Source organism: Gymnoscopelus braueri, assembly GCF_963280865.1.
Source record: "Gymnoscopelus braueri genome assembly, chromosome: 18".
Classification (NCBI taxonomy): domain Eukaryota; kingdom Metazoa; phylum Chordata; class Actinopteri; order Myctophiformes; family Myctophidae; genus Gymnoscopelus; species Gymnoscopelus braueri.
Genome location: NC_137618.1, coordinates 30,616,662 through 30,630,584, shown reverse-complemented (window position 1 = coordinate 30,630,584; position 13,923 = coordinate 30,616,662). Strand labels below are relative to the sequence as shown.

Genomic DNA, 13,923 nt, shown 5'->3' with positions numbered 1-13,923 from the left:
TCTACTCTTGTTGAATGTATTCTACTCTTGTTGAATGTAAGACAGCATAGTACTGTGGGTTTTAGTGTTTCTATTTGATATAGTCACATCTATGATATATTCAGGGTATTTCGGAATTCCTGTCGGCACCATGTTCTTCAGCAAGACACATGTGTGTGTGCCTGTGTGTGTGTGTGTGTGTGTGTGTGTGTGTGTGTGTGTGTGCGGCTGTGCGTGCGTGTGTGTGTGTGTGTGTGTGTTGTGTGTCAGTCCAGTGACATGTCATGTCAGCACAACTCCTGTCTGCCTGTCTGTTTCTGCAAGGCATCTTGACTATCTGTGATCTGACCTGTCTAACTGGTGCTGTGCCAGCATTTGAGTGTATGTGTATGCGCGTGCGAGTGTAATGTGTATGTGCCTGTGTATCTATGTGTTGCACCAGAGTGTGTGCACAAGTGCATCTCTGTGTGCATGAATGGCTACAGCACGTGATGCTGCATGTTTCTGTGTTTGTAGTGTGTGTTTATGGTTGTGTTTGTGTTCCACATTCACCTGATGTAATGATCCATCTGTAAATAGAATGAATAGAAAGAAAGTGATCTGTGTGTCTTTTACATAATGTGTATATCGTTGGCTGTTCGGTGGAAACGTTGTACTGTATGTCCAATCTTGTTACTTTGGAGGAAATGGGAAGAAAAATAACCTGTCTTCCAATGGATCTAATGTAGTTGTTATTTTAGTCATAAGCTCTTGTTAATACTTTTCATTGATCAGACATTTATAAACCCCACAGACAGACACACTTAACCACTTTGCACCTGCCGTCCCTATTTTGGAAATATCAATATAGATGAAACATTTCTAAATCTTTCAAAAAAAGCAGATCTATAAGCTCATGATGTGTCTTATCGAAAGGGAGACCTTTTGTTAGTAGTCCTGCGGGTGAAATTCTGTTTCAGCTTCACCTAGATTGATGGCTGCACAGATGGTTATGATGGAGGGGGGGGGGGGGTTATGAAAAAGATGAAACACTGTATATGCCATACGTTTCTGTGTTGTCTTGTACACAGTAGTGTGTGTGTGTGTGTGTGTGCGTACGTACATGCGTGCGTGCGTGTGTGCGTGTGTGTGACTCTCACCCCTATCCTGCATTAGGATTACAGAGAGCAAAGGTCAAACCAGCCAGTGCCTAGTACATCTGCTCAGTGCGTGTGCGTGCATGTGTGTTGTATCTCTGTCATCATCAGTCTTCAGTCCAGCAGTCTAATCAGGGACTTGTTTACACCTGGTACATCAGGTGATTGGAGCTAGCAGTACCACATATATAACATAGCTAATTGCTCCCCAAGCGCATCACAGTGGCTGCTCACTGCTCCTAATGATTTATAGGATAGGTAAAATGCAGGGGGTAGAAAAAAAACAAGGTTTTAAGTCGAGTTCTTTGATATTAAAGCATGTATATTAATGAACTTTCTGTGTGTAATTTATGGTATCGCATTGTGTTCTCCACCAGGTGGCGCTGCTGGGATTGGAGTTGTTGTCAGCGCTGGTCTCTAGGTTACAGGACAGGTTCAGATCTCAGGTGGGAACAGGTAAGAAAAACACAACACACATTTATGACTCTGGAAAGAATAGATACAGAAATTATGTCAAAAGACAGACATGTTACTAAACCAGTGGTTCTCAAACTATTCTGGATCAGGGCCCACTTCCAAATCTTGTAAGTGTTCTGGGGTCCACCACATCTGTCCACTTATTCGGCTGCCGTGTTAAGTGGTCAGATGTGGTGGGCCGTGTAAAGGTTGACCAAAGGGCCATTTGTTTTCAGAGCATGTTTATAATCAGTCAATCGATTGTGAATGAATTGATGTTATATTATCATTCAAATCTCAGTGTTTTGCCAATTATTTGGGGGCCCACTTGCAATATCCTCACGGCCCACCAGTGGGCCCCGACCCACATGTTTAGAACCACTGTACTAAACCCAGGCCAGAAAACATTAGACCACATGGAACCCTAATAAACCACGGGGAAACCCCTAATTAACCATGTGGAGCCCATAGTAAACCATTTCCCGGTGTGAAACCAGCACCATCCAATATAAGTAATACATGTCAGTCAGGAGATTTGAACCCACAACCTCCAAGCGAGACTACCTACTCCTCCTGATTTTAGAAGTTTGAGTGTTTAACTTGTCCTGTGTGTGTGTGTGTGTGTGTGTGTGTGTGTGTGTGTGTGTGTGTGTCAGTTTTACCCAGCCTCATGGACCGGTTGGGTGATTCCAAAGATCAGGTACGAGAACAAGACCAAATACTGCTGCTAAAAATCATGGAACAGAAGTCTGTTACGCCACAGGTAAACAAACAAACACACACACACACACACACACACACACACACACACACACACACACACACACACACACACACACACACACTCTGACTCTCAAAATCTCTACTTACTTTGTTACTTTGTCTTTAGTCATCTGTTTAACCACATGAACCCTAGCGTCCCTATTCTGGGCAAGTCATAATAGGTGAATATTCGGCGAAAATTGGCAAACATTCTGAGAAAATAACAGATCTACAAGCTTGTAGATGGGCTACTTTCGGTGATGAGATTTGGCGTACTGGGACAAAAAAGAATAGGACCAAGTATAGAGTACCGAAGTCCTGAGGTCACTCCTGCTACCCCTGGGTCACGGAAGTATTTTTTCTATTGAAAATACCATAGGGAAATCTTAGATTGCGTCATATAAGAACTGTGTTCCAAAAATAAGCAAATCAGCCCCACGATTCTGACGGGTATGTGACTCTGTGTCGTTTATGATATTGAGTTACATTTGATAACGTCTGTGTTTGGAAAATGTTATGTATTTTATTGTTTTTAACTGTATTTATGGGACCACAATGGAAATAAGCCTCTGGGCTTTCTTGTGCCATCCTTTTGACTAAAATGTGCATTCTTTGTTTTGTACATATGCTTGTTGTCAATAAATCAATCAATTCATTGATATTAATGGCACTTGCTGCATGTCCGCGTCCTGTAAAAGGATCGTTAACAATAGATTTGAACACACTTGAATGTACGATTAATGTTGTTTTGTTGTTTGCTAATCAGTACAATGCCTGATAAGGAAATGTATACACATTGTAATCCATGTCAAATACTTTAATGTGAGTGTGTATCTGTGTGTGTGTACAGTACATGTGGGACAGGATGCTGGGAGGTTTTAAACATAAGAACAACAGAACCAGAGAAGCACTGTGTCAATGCCTCATCACTACACTCACCAAGTAAGTCTGTCTGACTGGCTCGTTGAATTAGCAATGATTTTATTAAAGCTTTCTGACTTTTGTTACAATGGAATTTGTAACAAAAGTAATACAATTTTAATTCATTTTTTAATTCAAGTAATTCATTTTGCATAGCAACCAGTTCACAGAAAACACACAAGTTCACAGAAAACACACAGAAACATGTTCACAGAAAACAGAGGCACAGAAAACACATAGGCCCTTATTTATGAAACATACATGCAACAGAAAAGTGGGAGTATGGTCATTTCCAATCAATGCTTGGCATTTTTCAATCTGTTGTCAATTGGACGTGAGCATAACCAACGATCAAATCTCATATCAATTCCCAAGTGAAGAATAGTCTGAGAATCTGACAGGCATCTATATATGCAGCCATGTTGTCAGGGTGCGACTCAGGAATTGTAGGACCCAAACGCAGAACAGACAGTCAGATGCAGAGCAGGTCAAATGCAAAGGATTTATTCTCCCCAAAGTAAGGAATACACATAGAATATACTGAGAACACAAGGTGAACAGAACTGGAACAGAACACCATGACAACATGTACAAACTAGCAGTCAACAGAAGACACAGGGGAGTTTAAATAGACACTGGACTAACACAGGTGAAACTCGAATGAACCATAATTGTAGGGTAGGTCAGACAAGACAGTAACAACTACAAGAAGACAGGAAACACAAGACCATTGCTACAAACTAAGATACAAGAAACACACTTCAAAATAAGTCACAGAAATGCATATCCTGACACATGTATTCATTGGACATTATAACATTGGTAAACAACAATAATAAAAGAAAAACAACATATAGATACAATATATACAGTATGTATACATACATACATACATACATACATACATACATACATACATACATACATACATACATACATACATACATACATACATACATACATACATACATACATAAACTAATACATAAGTAAACCAAGAACCTATCATCAGTCTAGCCGTAGAATATTTAAAAAAATCAATAATCTGTACATTGAAACACACTAAAGGATGCCAGGTCAACAATGACCTGGCATCTGTCTACATAACATGCGATTTAAGTTACATTTAGCCTTTGCATAAGCCTGCAAGGTCGTCAAGGCTAGGGCAAGTGCTACGGCAAGTGCTACGGGCTAAGGTGGAGTCTGAAGAGGTGAGTCTTCAGATTACGGCATAAGACAAATGGAGACAAAGTGACTCCACATCTAACTGTAAACATTTGTCAGCATGTCGAATGCTGTAAAAAAGGTGCCTGTGTCATTGTCTTTGGCTTATCCATAGCAATGTTGAATGCTGTAACGGTGACCTGTGTCATTGTCTTTGGCTTATCCATAGCAATGTTGAATGCTGTAACAGTGACCTGTGTCATTGCCCGATGCTCGAATGCCACACCTGAGCCAGTGCAGGTGCTCTTCACGTAGGGGTGGAGAGTAATTTTAGTTTGTTAGGTTAGTTTGTTACAGTTGGTTAGGTGTGAGGTTAGAGTGGAGGTTTCTGTCAGAAGAGCTCGGTGTTAGATGAACCCTGCAGGGAAGGATCCGTTTTATGAAGCTTTATGTGTTGATGCTGACTAGGACTGTGACAATCATGATATTGTAGTTGATGATTAATTGTCATACAAATAATTGCGATTAAGGGCTTTGTAAACATAAAATTGCACAGGGAAGATAAACTTAAATATACAAAGAAATGACTGACAATGACCAATAATCAAAATATATAATGCACCATGGCCAAAATGGGCCATGTGTAATAATTTGATACATGTATTATATTTGTTTTAAAAATAAATATATAATTTATATAGTGGAAATAGCCGATCTACAAGCTTGTTTACACTATTTTTGAAAATGTTCAAAATGGAAACGATTATGATGATTATGCAACATAATTGTGATTAACTCAAATGATTGCGATCAGACGATTTATGTAATAATTGGGACAGGCTTAATGCTGACGTGCTGAATAGTATAGACATGTGGGCAACTGGAAATGTTCATACTGCAACTCAAAATCTGAGAAAATCCCTCATCAGTTGTGTGTGTGATCACTTAGAGAGTGTACAATTGGAACCAAATGGAAACTGGGGTCCCATAAATACAAATCACATCAAATGGGGGTCGGTAGCCTAATGCATCTCAAACTGGGTCCTTGAAATTAAAATGTTTGAGAATCACTGGAAAAAGTGGTTATCATTAAAATAAGCCAACTTAACTACCTGTATAGTTTGTATCACAACTATGTTCTTTCAGTTTTATTTCCATACATATTTCTATTTCCATTAACTGTTTCCATCCCCACTTTTGGACATCCGTTATGTTATTGCCTTTCTTTCAAAGCCAATTCCACATTTGTGCATGGCAGATATGTTTTTCTATGTTGTATATTTCCTGTGCATGTTACTTCAGGGTTGTTGTGACACCTTTTTATGAACACGGATCAGATCAACACATTTTGATTTGGTATTGATTCTTTCCATCCAGGTACGGTGCCCAGGGTTTAACTCTCAGTAAAATTGTCCCCCACATATGTAACCTCCTGGGGGACCCCACCAGTCAGGTAACCGGCCAAACACACATTTACACTTACATTACATGTATGTATTTGATAGTTTAATACAGAGATATAGAATATTAAATATTGACAGATAATATGGCATATTGGTCAGGCTGATCAGGATAACATTTTAACTATGTAATAGCAGATCTACGAGCTCATGATGATGAGTCATGTTGTGAGCTAGTAAATCTGTGAGCTAGTAGATCTGTTTTTGCATTTTTCCAAAAATAGGGACACCAGGGTTAATGTGGTTAACTTCATCATGTCACCAGCTGTAATTAGACATCAGACAGCTGTGTTGCAGTGACATACAAGCTAAGCATGCATAGTGTTTGCTGTGTCATGGACCACGGATGCGCTGCTGCTCACCAGCAGCAGCTGCAGCAGTCTGCAGTGCACATGGACACTGAGGACCCCTGGTGGCTGCTGGGAGTACTGCGGCTTCAGTACACTGCCATCTGCCGGGGGGTCCAAGCCTTAAACTAGGGGTCTTGGGGTCCTATGCTGCTGCTGCTGGTTTTTGTTTTGCAGGGGATACCTAAACAAGGATTTATTTATACCTGGGAATGCAGTTTACCTGCTGGTTGGATGCTAGCAGTATTCTGGTGTCCTTAGAACCACTTGAACACCGGCATCCACATTCTGCGGGGAACATTAGCCAAAAATAGTTGATCTACAAGCGTTGTAGGCTTGTTGATCGGCTATTTCTGGCAAAGAGATGTGGTGTAGACAAAAAAAAAGCAGTCCAAGCTCAGGTCCAATTTACCTAGAGGGTTTGAGTGGTTGATAACCACTATTCCAACACCTAACTTCTGTTAGAATAGAAAACCTGCTGTAGTGACTAGTCTGTTCTTTTGACCAATCTTCTTTCTTTACATCACGTAAAGGTTGTGTTAGTGATATTTCTTGTTAAAATAAGTGTTATATATCTCTGTATTATGTTAGTAATCATTGCTAGAGTGTTTATTCAGTAACCGGGGTCTCCTTGTCTCTCCAACTCTTTAATAATCAGAAAATACATTTTCAGGTTGGGATTTTCATCCAATCAGGAGAGAGAACTCATATACAGAATACAGGATAAACAATTGAAATTGGAAGTGATGGAGAAAAAAAAGAAGAAAATGATAGATCATAGATAGAAAATGCTGATAGATCTCTCCTGATTAGATGAAATAGACCTACGGAAACTTATAACACTATAGCAGTGATTACTATCAGAATGTATGACTTTTTTAAAACATTTTTTAAATTATGTTTTAGCCAAAAATATCTCTTACAGCACCTTTGGAGCTCCAATCTGTGATTTATTTAAGTGAATAAATAGTTTTTGTATTCATCTGCATGGTGGTGGTGACGCTGAGACGTTGTGTTGTGTGGTTCAGGTGCGTGACGGAGCTATGGGTTGTTTGGTTGAGATCTACAGACATGTTGGAGAGAGAGTCAGAATGGACCTCAGCAAAAAAGGCCTTCCACAGTCACGGTACGAACACACACACACACTCACACTCACACTCACACTCACACTCACACTCACACTCACACACACACACACACACTATAGAGCAGACCTTCAAGTGTTGTGGAGCCATGTACACTGCCACACCCCCTCTTCTGGGAAAAGGATCAATTTCCTATTCTTGCTATAAAACAAGATTCAACTAGAAAGGTGCACTCCTTCTCCTATCTCTGACAGGCTGGGTGGCCTACCCAGGGCTGCGTAAGTCATGGGTTGCAGCCAGCTGGACCCCGAAGAAGCTGCAGGGGGGAAATAGCGTTTCTATTTTCTATTTCTATTTGACGTGTTGCATACAAATGCAACACAAAACAAAGCTCTTTTGGAGGTGTGCTCTATAGAGCATTGGTTCTCAAAGTGGAGTCCGGGGACCTCCAGGGGTCCTTGGCGGGGTACCAGTGGGTCCGCAGCTAAATATGCTAATATAGCATCACAATCATTTTAACCACTTTAACCATTATTGTATACTTTGGCTATTCAAAAATAGCAGATATACAAGCTCATAGCGCGGCACAGAGTGCAGCGCTATGAGCTTGTAGATCTGCAATTTTTTTTTAAAATTGGAAATTTGCACAAATCTTTGAATATACATATTTTTAAGTCAGCATTTGTAACTCAAATCTTCTGGGGGTCCCTGAAACAAAATATTTTGAGATGGGGGTCCGTGGCCAAATAATTTTTTTGGGGTCCTTGACATGAAAATGTTTGAGAACCACTGCTCTATAGAGGCACCTAAACATGGGATTCTGCACACATCTACTCTCACCTACACTTAATGTGTGATGAACTGACTGACTGAGTAACAGTCTGTCTGTATGTCTCTAGGTTGAATGTAATCTTCAGTAAGTTCGATGAGGTTCAACGAGCAGGGAACATGATGCCATCTTCAGCATCAGGTGAGCTACATGATTAATCCTTCTAAACCCACCTCACACACTCGGTGTGGGTGTGGGTGTTGTTCCTGGGTGCATGTGACCAGTTCTGGAGGCCAGACAGCAAGCCTGGGGTTAGAGTAGATGAGTTTCCCCACAGGGGGCAGCTGACTGCTGAGCTGATCAGATGTCATTCCCCCCTATAAGAACAGAGAGAGAATCTGTTCTGTTCTACTGTAAATATGCTGATGGAACTTTCCTATTCCATCACAAATCAAAATGTATGTCTGTTTTACGACAATTAAAGGTTAAAGAGGGAGGCACAGTAAGACTTCAGCCTACACCTTTTTGGTCTATGTTTTCAATGATAGCAAATGAAGACTTTGTATTAATTTGCTTTTAATGACCAAAATAAAACTACTACCACTACTACAATGTTTACAAACATAACGTAAGCAAGCTCTTTACAGACCCAAAATACAGCAAACAAAAAAATATGTCCCCACTGCTATTCAGAGTTTAGCCATGCATGTATACTACATTATATTATCATTGTATCATGTATTTTACTATTTTACTGTTCTTTTTCTTTCCAAGTGTGCTAATGATAAACTAAACTACTTCTAAAGTCATGCTACAGTACACCAGAGTTATAGTTTTGAAATATTCATTAGTTTTACTTTTTATTTTGTTTTTCTGTTTGGTGTTTGATTTCAGTTCAGTTTTAGTTGTTCTAAAAGTGCATAAGTAGTTTTAGTTTTAGGAATTGGAATTGGAATAGTTTTTTCAGTTATTATGATGAAAACCTTGATCTATAGAAACTGAAATGGTAGGATAAGCAGACATGATGTTGTCAGTTTTAATTTCATATAGTTTTTAATTTTTAATTTTAGTTTTTATTTAGTTTTCTTTTATTTACCCTAGTTTTTATTTTAGTTTCAGTTAACACAATTATTCTTTCCCTTTTAGTTCCAGTCTTAGTGTTAGCAAACTATAATACACATATATAACACTGCAGTACACAGAGAGGTGTATTGGTGGAGTCACATTGTGCCGTTGAGCATGATGTCTTTCCTGAGGGGTTTCAGACAGAAATGCTGAGGTCACACACACCTCAGCACTTCAGCACCTAATGGAAAGACAGCTTCACGCACGCACGCACGCACGCACGCACGCACGCACGCACGCACGCACGCACGCACGCACGCACGCACGCACGCACGCACGCACGCACGCACGCACGCACGCACGCACGCACGCACGCACGCACGCACGCACGCACGCACGCACGCACGCACGCACGCACGCACGCACGCACGCACGCACGCACACTGACTATACGCACAAGACTAAATAGACAAGTGCGAACTCTCACCGGCATACACACACACACACACACTATACGCACAAGACTAAATACACAAGTGTGAACTCTCACGGGCATTCACACACACACACACACACACACACACACACACACACACACACACACACACACACACACACACACACACACTCTTCCTGTGTCACACCGACTTGCTGTGAGGATGAATGATGGGTGTTGTTATTATTGTGTTCATCATAATGACATCATGGTCTCATAGAGTCTCTAACAGCTGAGCTCAAATGAGCATTTAAGTTGGTCTGCTTGTCTCAGAGTTGAGATAACATGGAAACACTGAACCCTGTGTGTGTGTGTGTGTGTGTGTGTGTGTGTGTGTGTGTGTGTGTGTGTGTGTGTGTGTGTGTGTGTGTGTGTGTGTGTGTGTGTGTGTGTGTGTGTGTGTGTGTGTGTGTGTGTGTGTGTGTGTGAGTGTGTGAATGCCCGTGAGAGTTCACACTTGTGTATTTAGTCTTGTGTGTGTGTGTAATGGATAATAACGTATTATTAATAGAGAGAGAGTGGTGTGTAGACATACAGCTCTGTGGGTGAGAGAGGTTAAAATGTCTACTGGTGAGAGAGACAGAGAAGCGAAGGGAGGGAGGAGAAAGAGATAAACAGAGAGAAAAACACTGACAGAGAAACAGAGAGAGAGAGAGAGCGTGCGAGAGAGAAAGAGAGAGAGAGCGGAGGCAGTGTTCTGTAAAACAGTGTCCACTCGTCTCTCTGGAAGGAAGGATTAATATGACAGTTGGAGAAGGTACACACACACACACACACACACACACACACACACACACACACACACACACACACACACACACACACACACACACACACACACAGGTTTTAATAGTAAACACCTCTATAGATGCTGATAAGGTCTTTAATGAAATGTGTGTGTTTACATGCGCGAGTGCATTCATGAGTGCATGCACACGCACATGTCTGTGAGTGTGTATGTGCGTGTGTACACATGTACATGAGTGCATTCATGGGTGAATATGCATACGTGTGTCTATTGATGAGTGTGTGTGCATGTGTTCGTTGTGTAACATGAGTGTATGCTAATACTGTACGTTTCGACGCTCTAAAAATACCTGTTTGATGTTGTTGGCTGGTGATGACCAGGGTTGAGGGTTCAGTTCCCTGTCCTGTGGTACCGTGGGATTCCATCATCAAATATCTGTGCAGAATGGATGTTAATAAACACATTTATCAATCACATGAATCTATCAGCCAAAGTTTTTAGCTCATGAAACAAAACATCTCATGTCATAAAATCATTCATTAATTTGGTAATTTAACTGCAAAGAGTGTAAATGGACCCAGATGGACACACATGGGAGACCAAATTTCATTCAAGAGCCAAACCCCCTGCTTGGCCAGGGTACATATTGAGCTTATAATACTACTTGTCAACCAGTAGGTGTCCTACAGTAGCTGACACCAGGGTCTAAATGTCTCAATGGAAGACTATGTTTATGTTTATTCAGCTTTCAGCATGATCACAGATGTTTAAAAAGACAGGTGCCATTAAAAACACTGAATTCTTTTGCTGATTACAATATAAAACTTCAAATCTAAAAAATGCAATTGCCCATCTAAAAATCTAATAACCTAAGGGAGACCACCTCCAACCGCTACAGATGTACTAGTTATATTGTATTAACATACTCTACCATACAGGTTAAAATAAAGTTGTATTTGTTCAAATAAGATCCGGATTGCAGCTGTGAACACTGGGGACTATGATGGGTGTGTGTTCCTTTCTCACATTCCATAACTTGTATTCATTCTTCTCTCTCTCTTCATTTGGTGTCTCTCTTCATCCAAGCTTGACTGTTGTCATTGAAGTCTTCTTAAAGTGGTACCATGAGGGCTGTGACGAACATGTTTAGGGGTCTATGTGGGACCTTTTCTAGCATAATGCACATAATAGAGGGTATTTATAACTGCAGAGGAGGTGGCGTTTTTTGGCTGCGTGTGACTGCGTCTGTCCTCAATACTGAGAGAGCTGCTTTGTATCGGCTGTGTGTGTGTGTGTGTGTGTGTGTGTGTGTGTGCGTGTGAGAGAGAGAAAGAGAGAGAGTCCTCCTGCGGTGCTGTTACATAAACGTTGCAGAGCTGCTGATCTGTTCTTTGTGGACATGGGCTACATAATACATAACACAATGATCACTTCTTAAGAGTCTCATGTCTTAGATCTTAGTTGTTGGCTCTAATTGGTTTCCAGTTTCCACCCAATATCTATATTACATACACACGTGTAATGTCTACGTTATGTCTAAGTTGTTGGCTGCAATTGGTTTCCACCCAATTATATTTAATTGGGCAAACAGACAGACAGACAGACAGACAGACAGACAGACACTACTGTGTTAATGCATAGACATAATAGGCACGTGTGTCATTGGTTATTTTATATCAATACTTAGCTAGCCTGGTGAGTCACATGGCTTTGGAATGACTATACTGTATATGTGTTTGTTTGTGTATGCTTGCTTTGTGTTTGCATGCGCACGTGTGCCTATGTGCATGTGTGCTCCTGTCTTGCAGCTTATAGGAAAGCAGAGTGCAAGAAAGAGAGAGAGATGAGAGAACACGATTCAAAGAAAACATACTAATCTCTCACACACACACACACACACACACACACACACACACACACACACACACACACACACACACACACACACACACACACACACACACACACACACACACACACACACAATTCAATTCAATTCAATTCAAAGGGCTTTATTGGCATGAGAAAACATACGTTTACATTGCCAAAGCAGAAAGCATAATACAACAATACAGCAATACAATCAAAACAAAAAATATGTACATTTGAAAGTCAGAATCTTCGATAGGTCAATTTCTATGTACCAAGATCACTGGGTGCAGGTATAGTGCCGGAATATACACAATGATTAGTCTTTAGGGTGGTTGTGTTCCGTTTGATATCCTTTTCCTATCACAGCAACTCACGAATCTTGCTGCTGTGTTTGCACATTGTTGTACTTCGCCCAGCAGGTATGGGAGTTTTTTGTCATTGGTCATGTTTTCAAAATCTCCGTGTGTGGTTGTAATCTGTGGGAAGTATGTGTCTCTGATGTCTTGGTACAATGGACAGACGGTTAGGAAGTGTAGCTCGGTTTCCACTTCATTTTGTGTGCAGTGGGTGCATAGTCTGTCTTCTCTCGGGATACAGGTCTGCCTGTGACGACCTTTCTCGATCGCAAGACTGTGCTCACTGAGTCTGTACCTAGTTAAGATTTTTCTTTGTTTTGGGTCAGTCACGGTGCTCAGGTATTCTGCCACTGCGTATTCTCTGTTTAGGGCCAGATAGCATTCTAGTTTACTCTGCTTTTGTGTTGCTTCTTTCCAGTGTGTCAGGTAGTTTTCCTTTTGCTGTTTTATAATTTGGTTTAGTCCAATGGGTTTTCTATCTCGTGGCTCTGTTTGTGTTTGTGCCCGGAGTTCCAGGGCCAGCTGGCTGAGGGGGCATCTCTCTAGGGTTTCGCTGTGTGTGTGAGTGCCTTGTTATGGAGTGCATCTAGGTCACTTTCTTTTAGGTGGTTGTAGAACTTAAGTGCTCTCTTTTTTATTTTGATAATTAGTGGGTATCGTCCTAATTCTGCCCTGCATGCATTATTTGGTGTTTTTCGCTGGGTACGGAGAATGGATTTGCAGAATTCTGTGTGTAGGGTCTCGGTTTGGTGTTTATCCCATTTTTCAAGGTCATGGTTTGCTAGTGGTCCCCAGATCTCACAACCATAGAGGGAAATTGTTCACAGATCACAGAGTCCAGTATTTTAAGCCAGGTTTTAATTGGGATGTCTATTTTGATGTTTCTTTTGATAGCATAGAATGCCCTTCTTGCCTTGTCTCTCAGGTCCTTTACAGCTTGGTTGTAGTTCCCTGTGCTGCTGATGTTTAGGCCAAGGTAGGTATAGTTTTTTGTTTGTTCTAGTGGGATTGTATTTAGGAAAAATTGATGGTTTTGGCGGCTGGATCTTTTTTGAAATATCATGATTTTAGTCTTAGTTAGGTTCACTGTCAGGGCCCATGTCTGGGAGAATTTGTGTAGGAGATCAAGTTGCTGCTGTAGTCCTTCCTTGGTTGGAGACAGCAGCAGCAGGTCATCTGCAAAAAGTAAGCATTTGATTTCTGTGTTTGCCAAGGGGATGCCTGGAGCTGTGGACTGTTCTAACGTTTTTGCTAATTCGTTGATATATATGTTGAAGAGTGTTGGACTCAGGCTGCATCCCTGTCTA

The 13,923-nt window shown here is 40.9% G+C and overlaps 1 protein-coding gene across 5 annotated transcripts in view; it reads left to right on the top strand.

Annotated features, from left to right (window-relative positions):
• Positions 1 to 13,923, top strand: part of clasp1a (cytoplasmic linker associated protein 1a) — an 81,781-nt gene that overhangs the window by 17,296 nt on the left and 50,562 nt on the right. For all 5 annotated transcript variants that reach the window (XM_080456586.1, XM_080456584.1, XM_080456585.1 and 2 more), the window contains exons 3-8: positions 1,493 to 1,571; positions 2,228 to 2,334; positions 3,184 to 3,275; positions 5,796 to 5,871; positions 7,254 to 7,351; positions 8,210 to 8,280. In XM_080456586.1, coding sequence (XP_080312712.1) covers positions 1,493 to 1,571; positions 2,228 to 2,334; positions 3,184 to 3,275; positions 5,796 to 5,871; positions 7,254 to 7,351; positions 8,210 to 8,280 — 523 coding nt within the window. The remainder of the gene's footprint in view (positions 1 to 1,492; positions 1,572 to 2,227; positions 2,335 to 3,183; positions 3,276 to 5,795; positions 5,872 to 7,253; positions 7,352 to 8,209; positions 8,281 to 13,923) is intronic.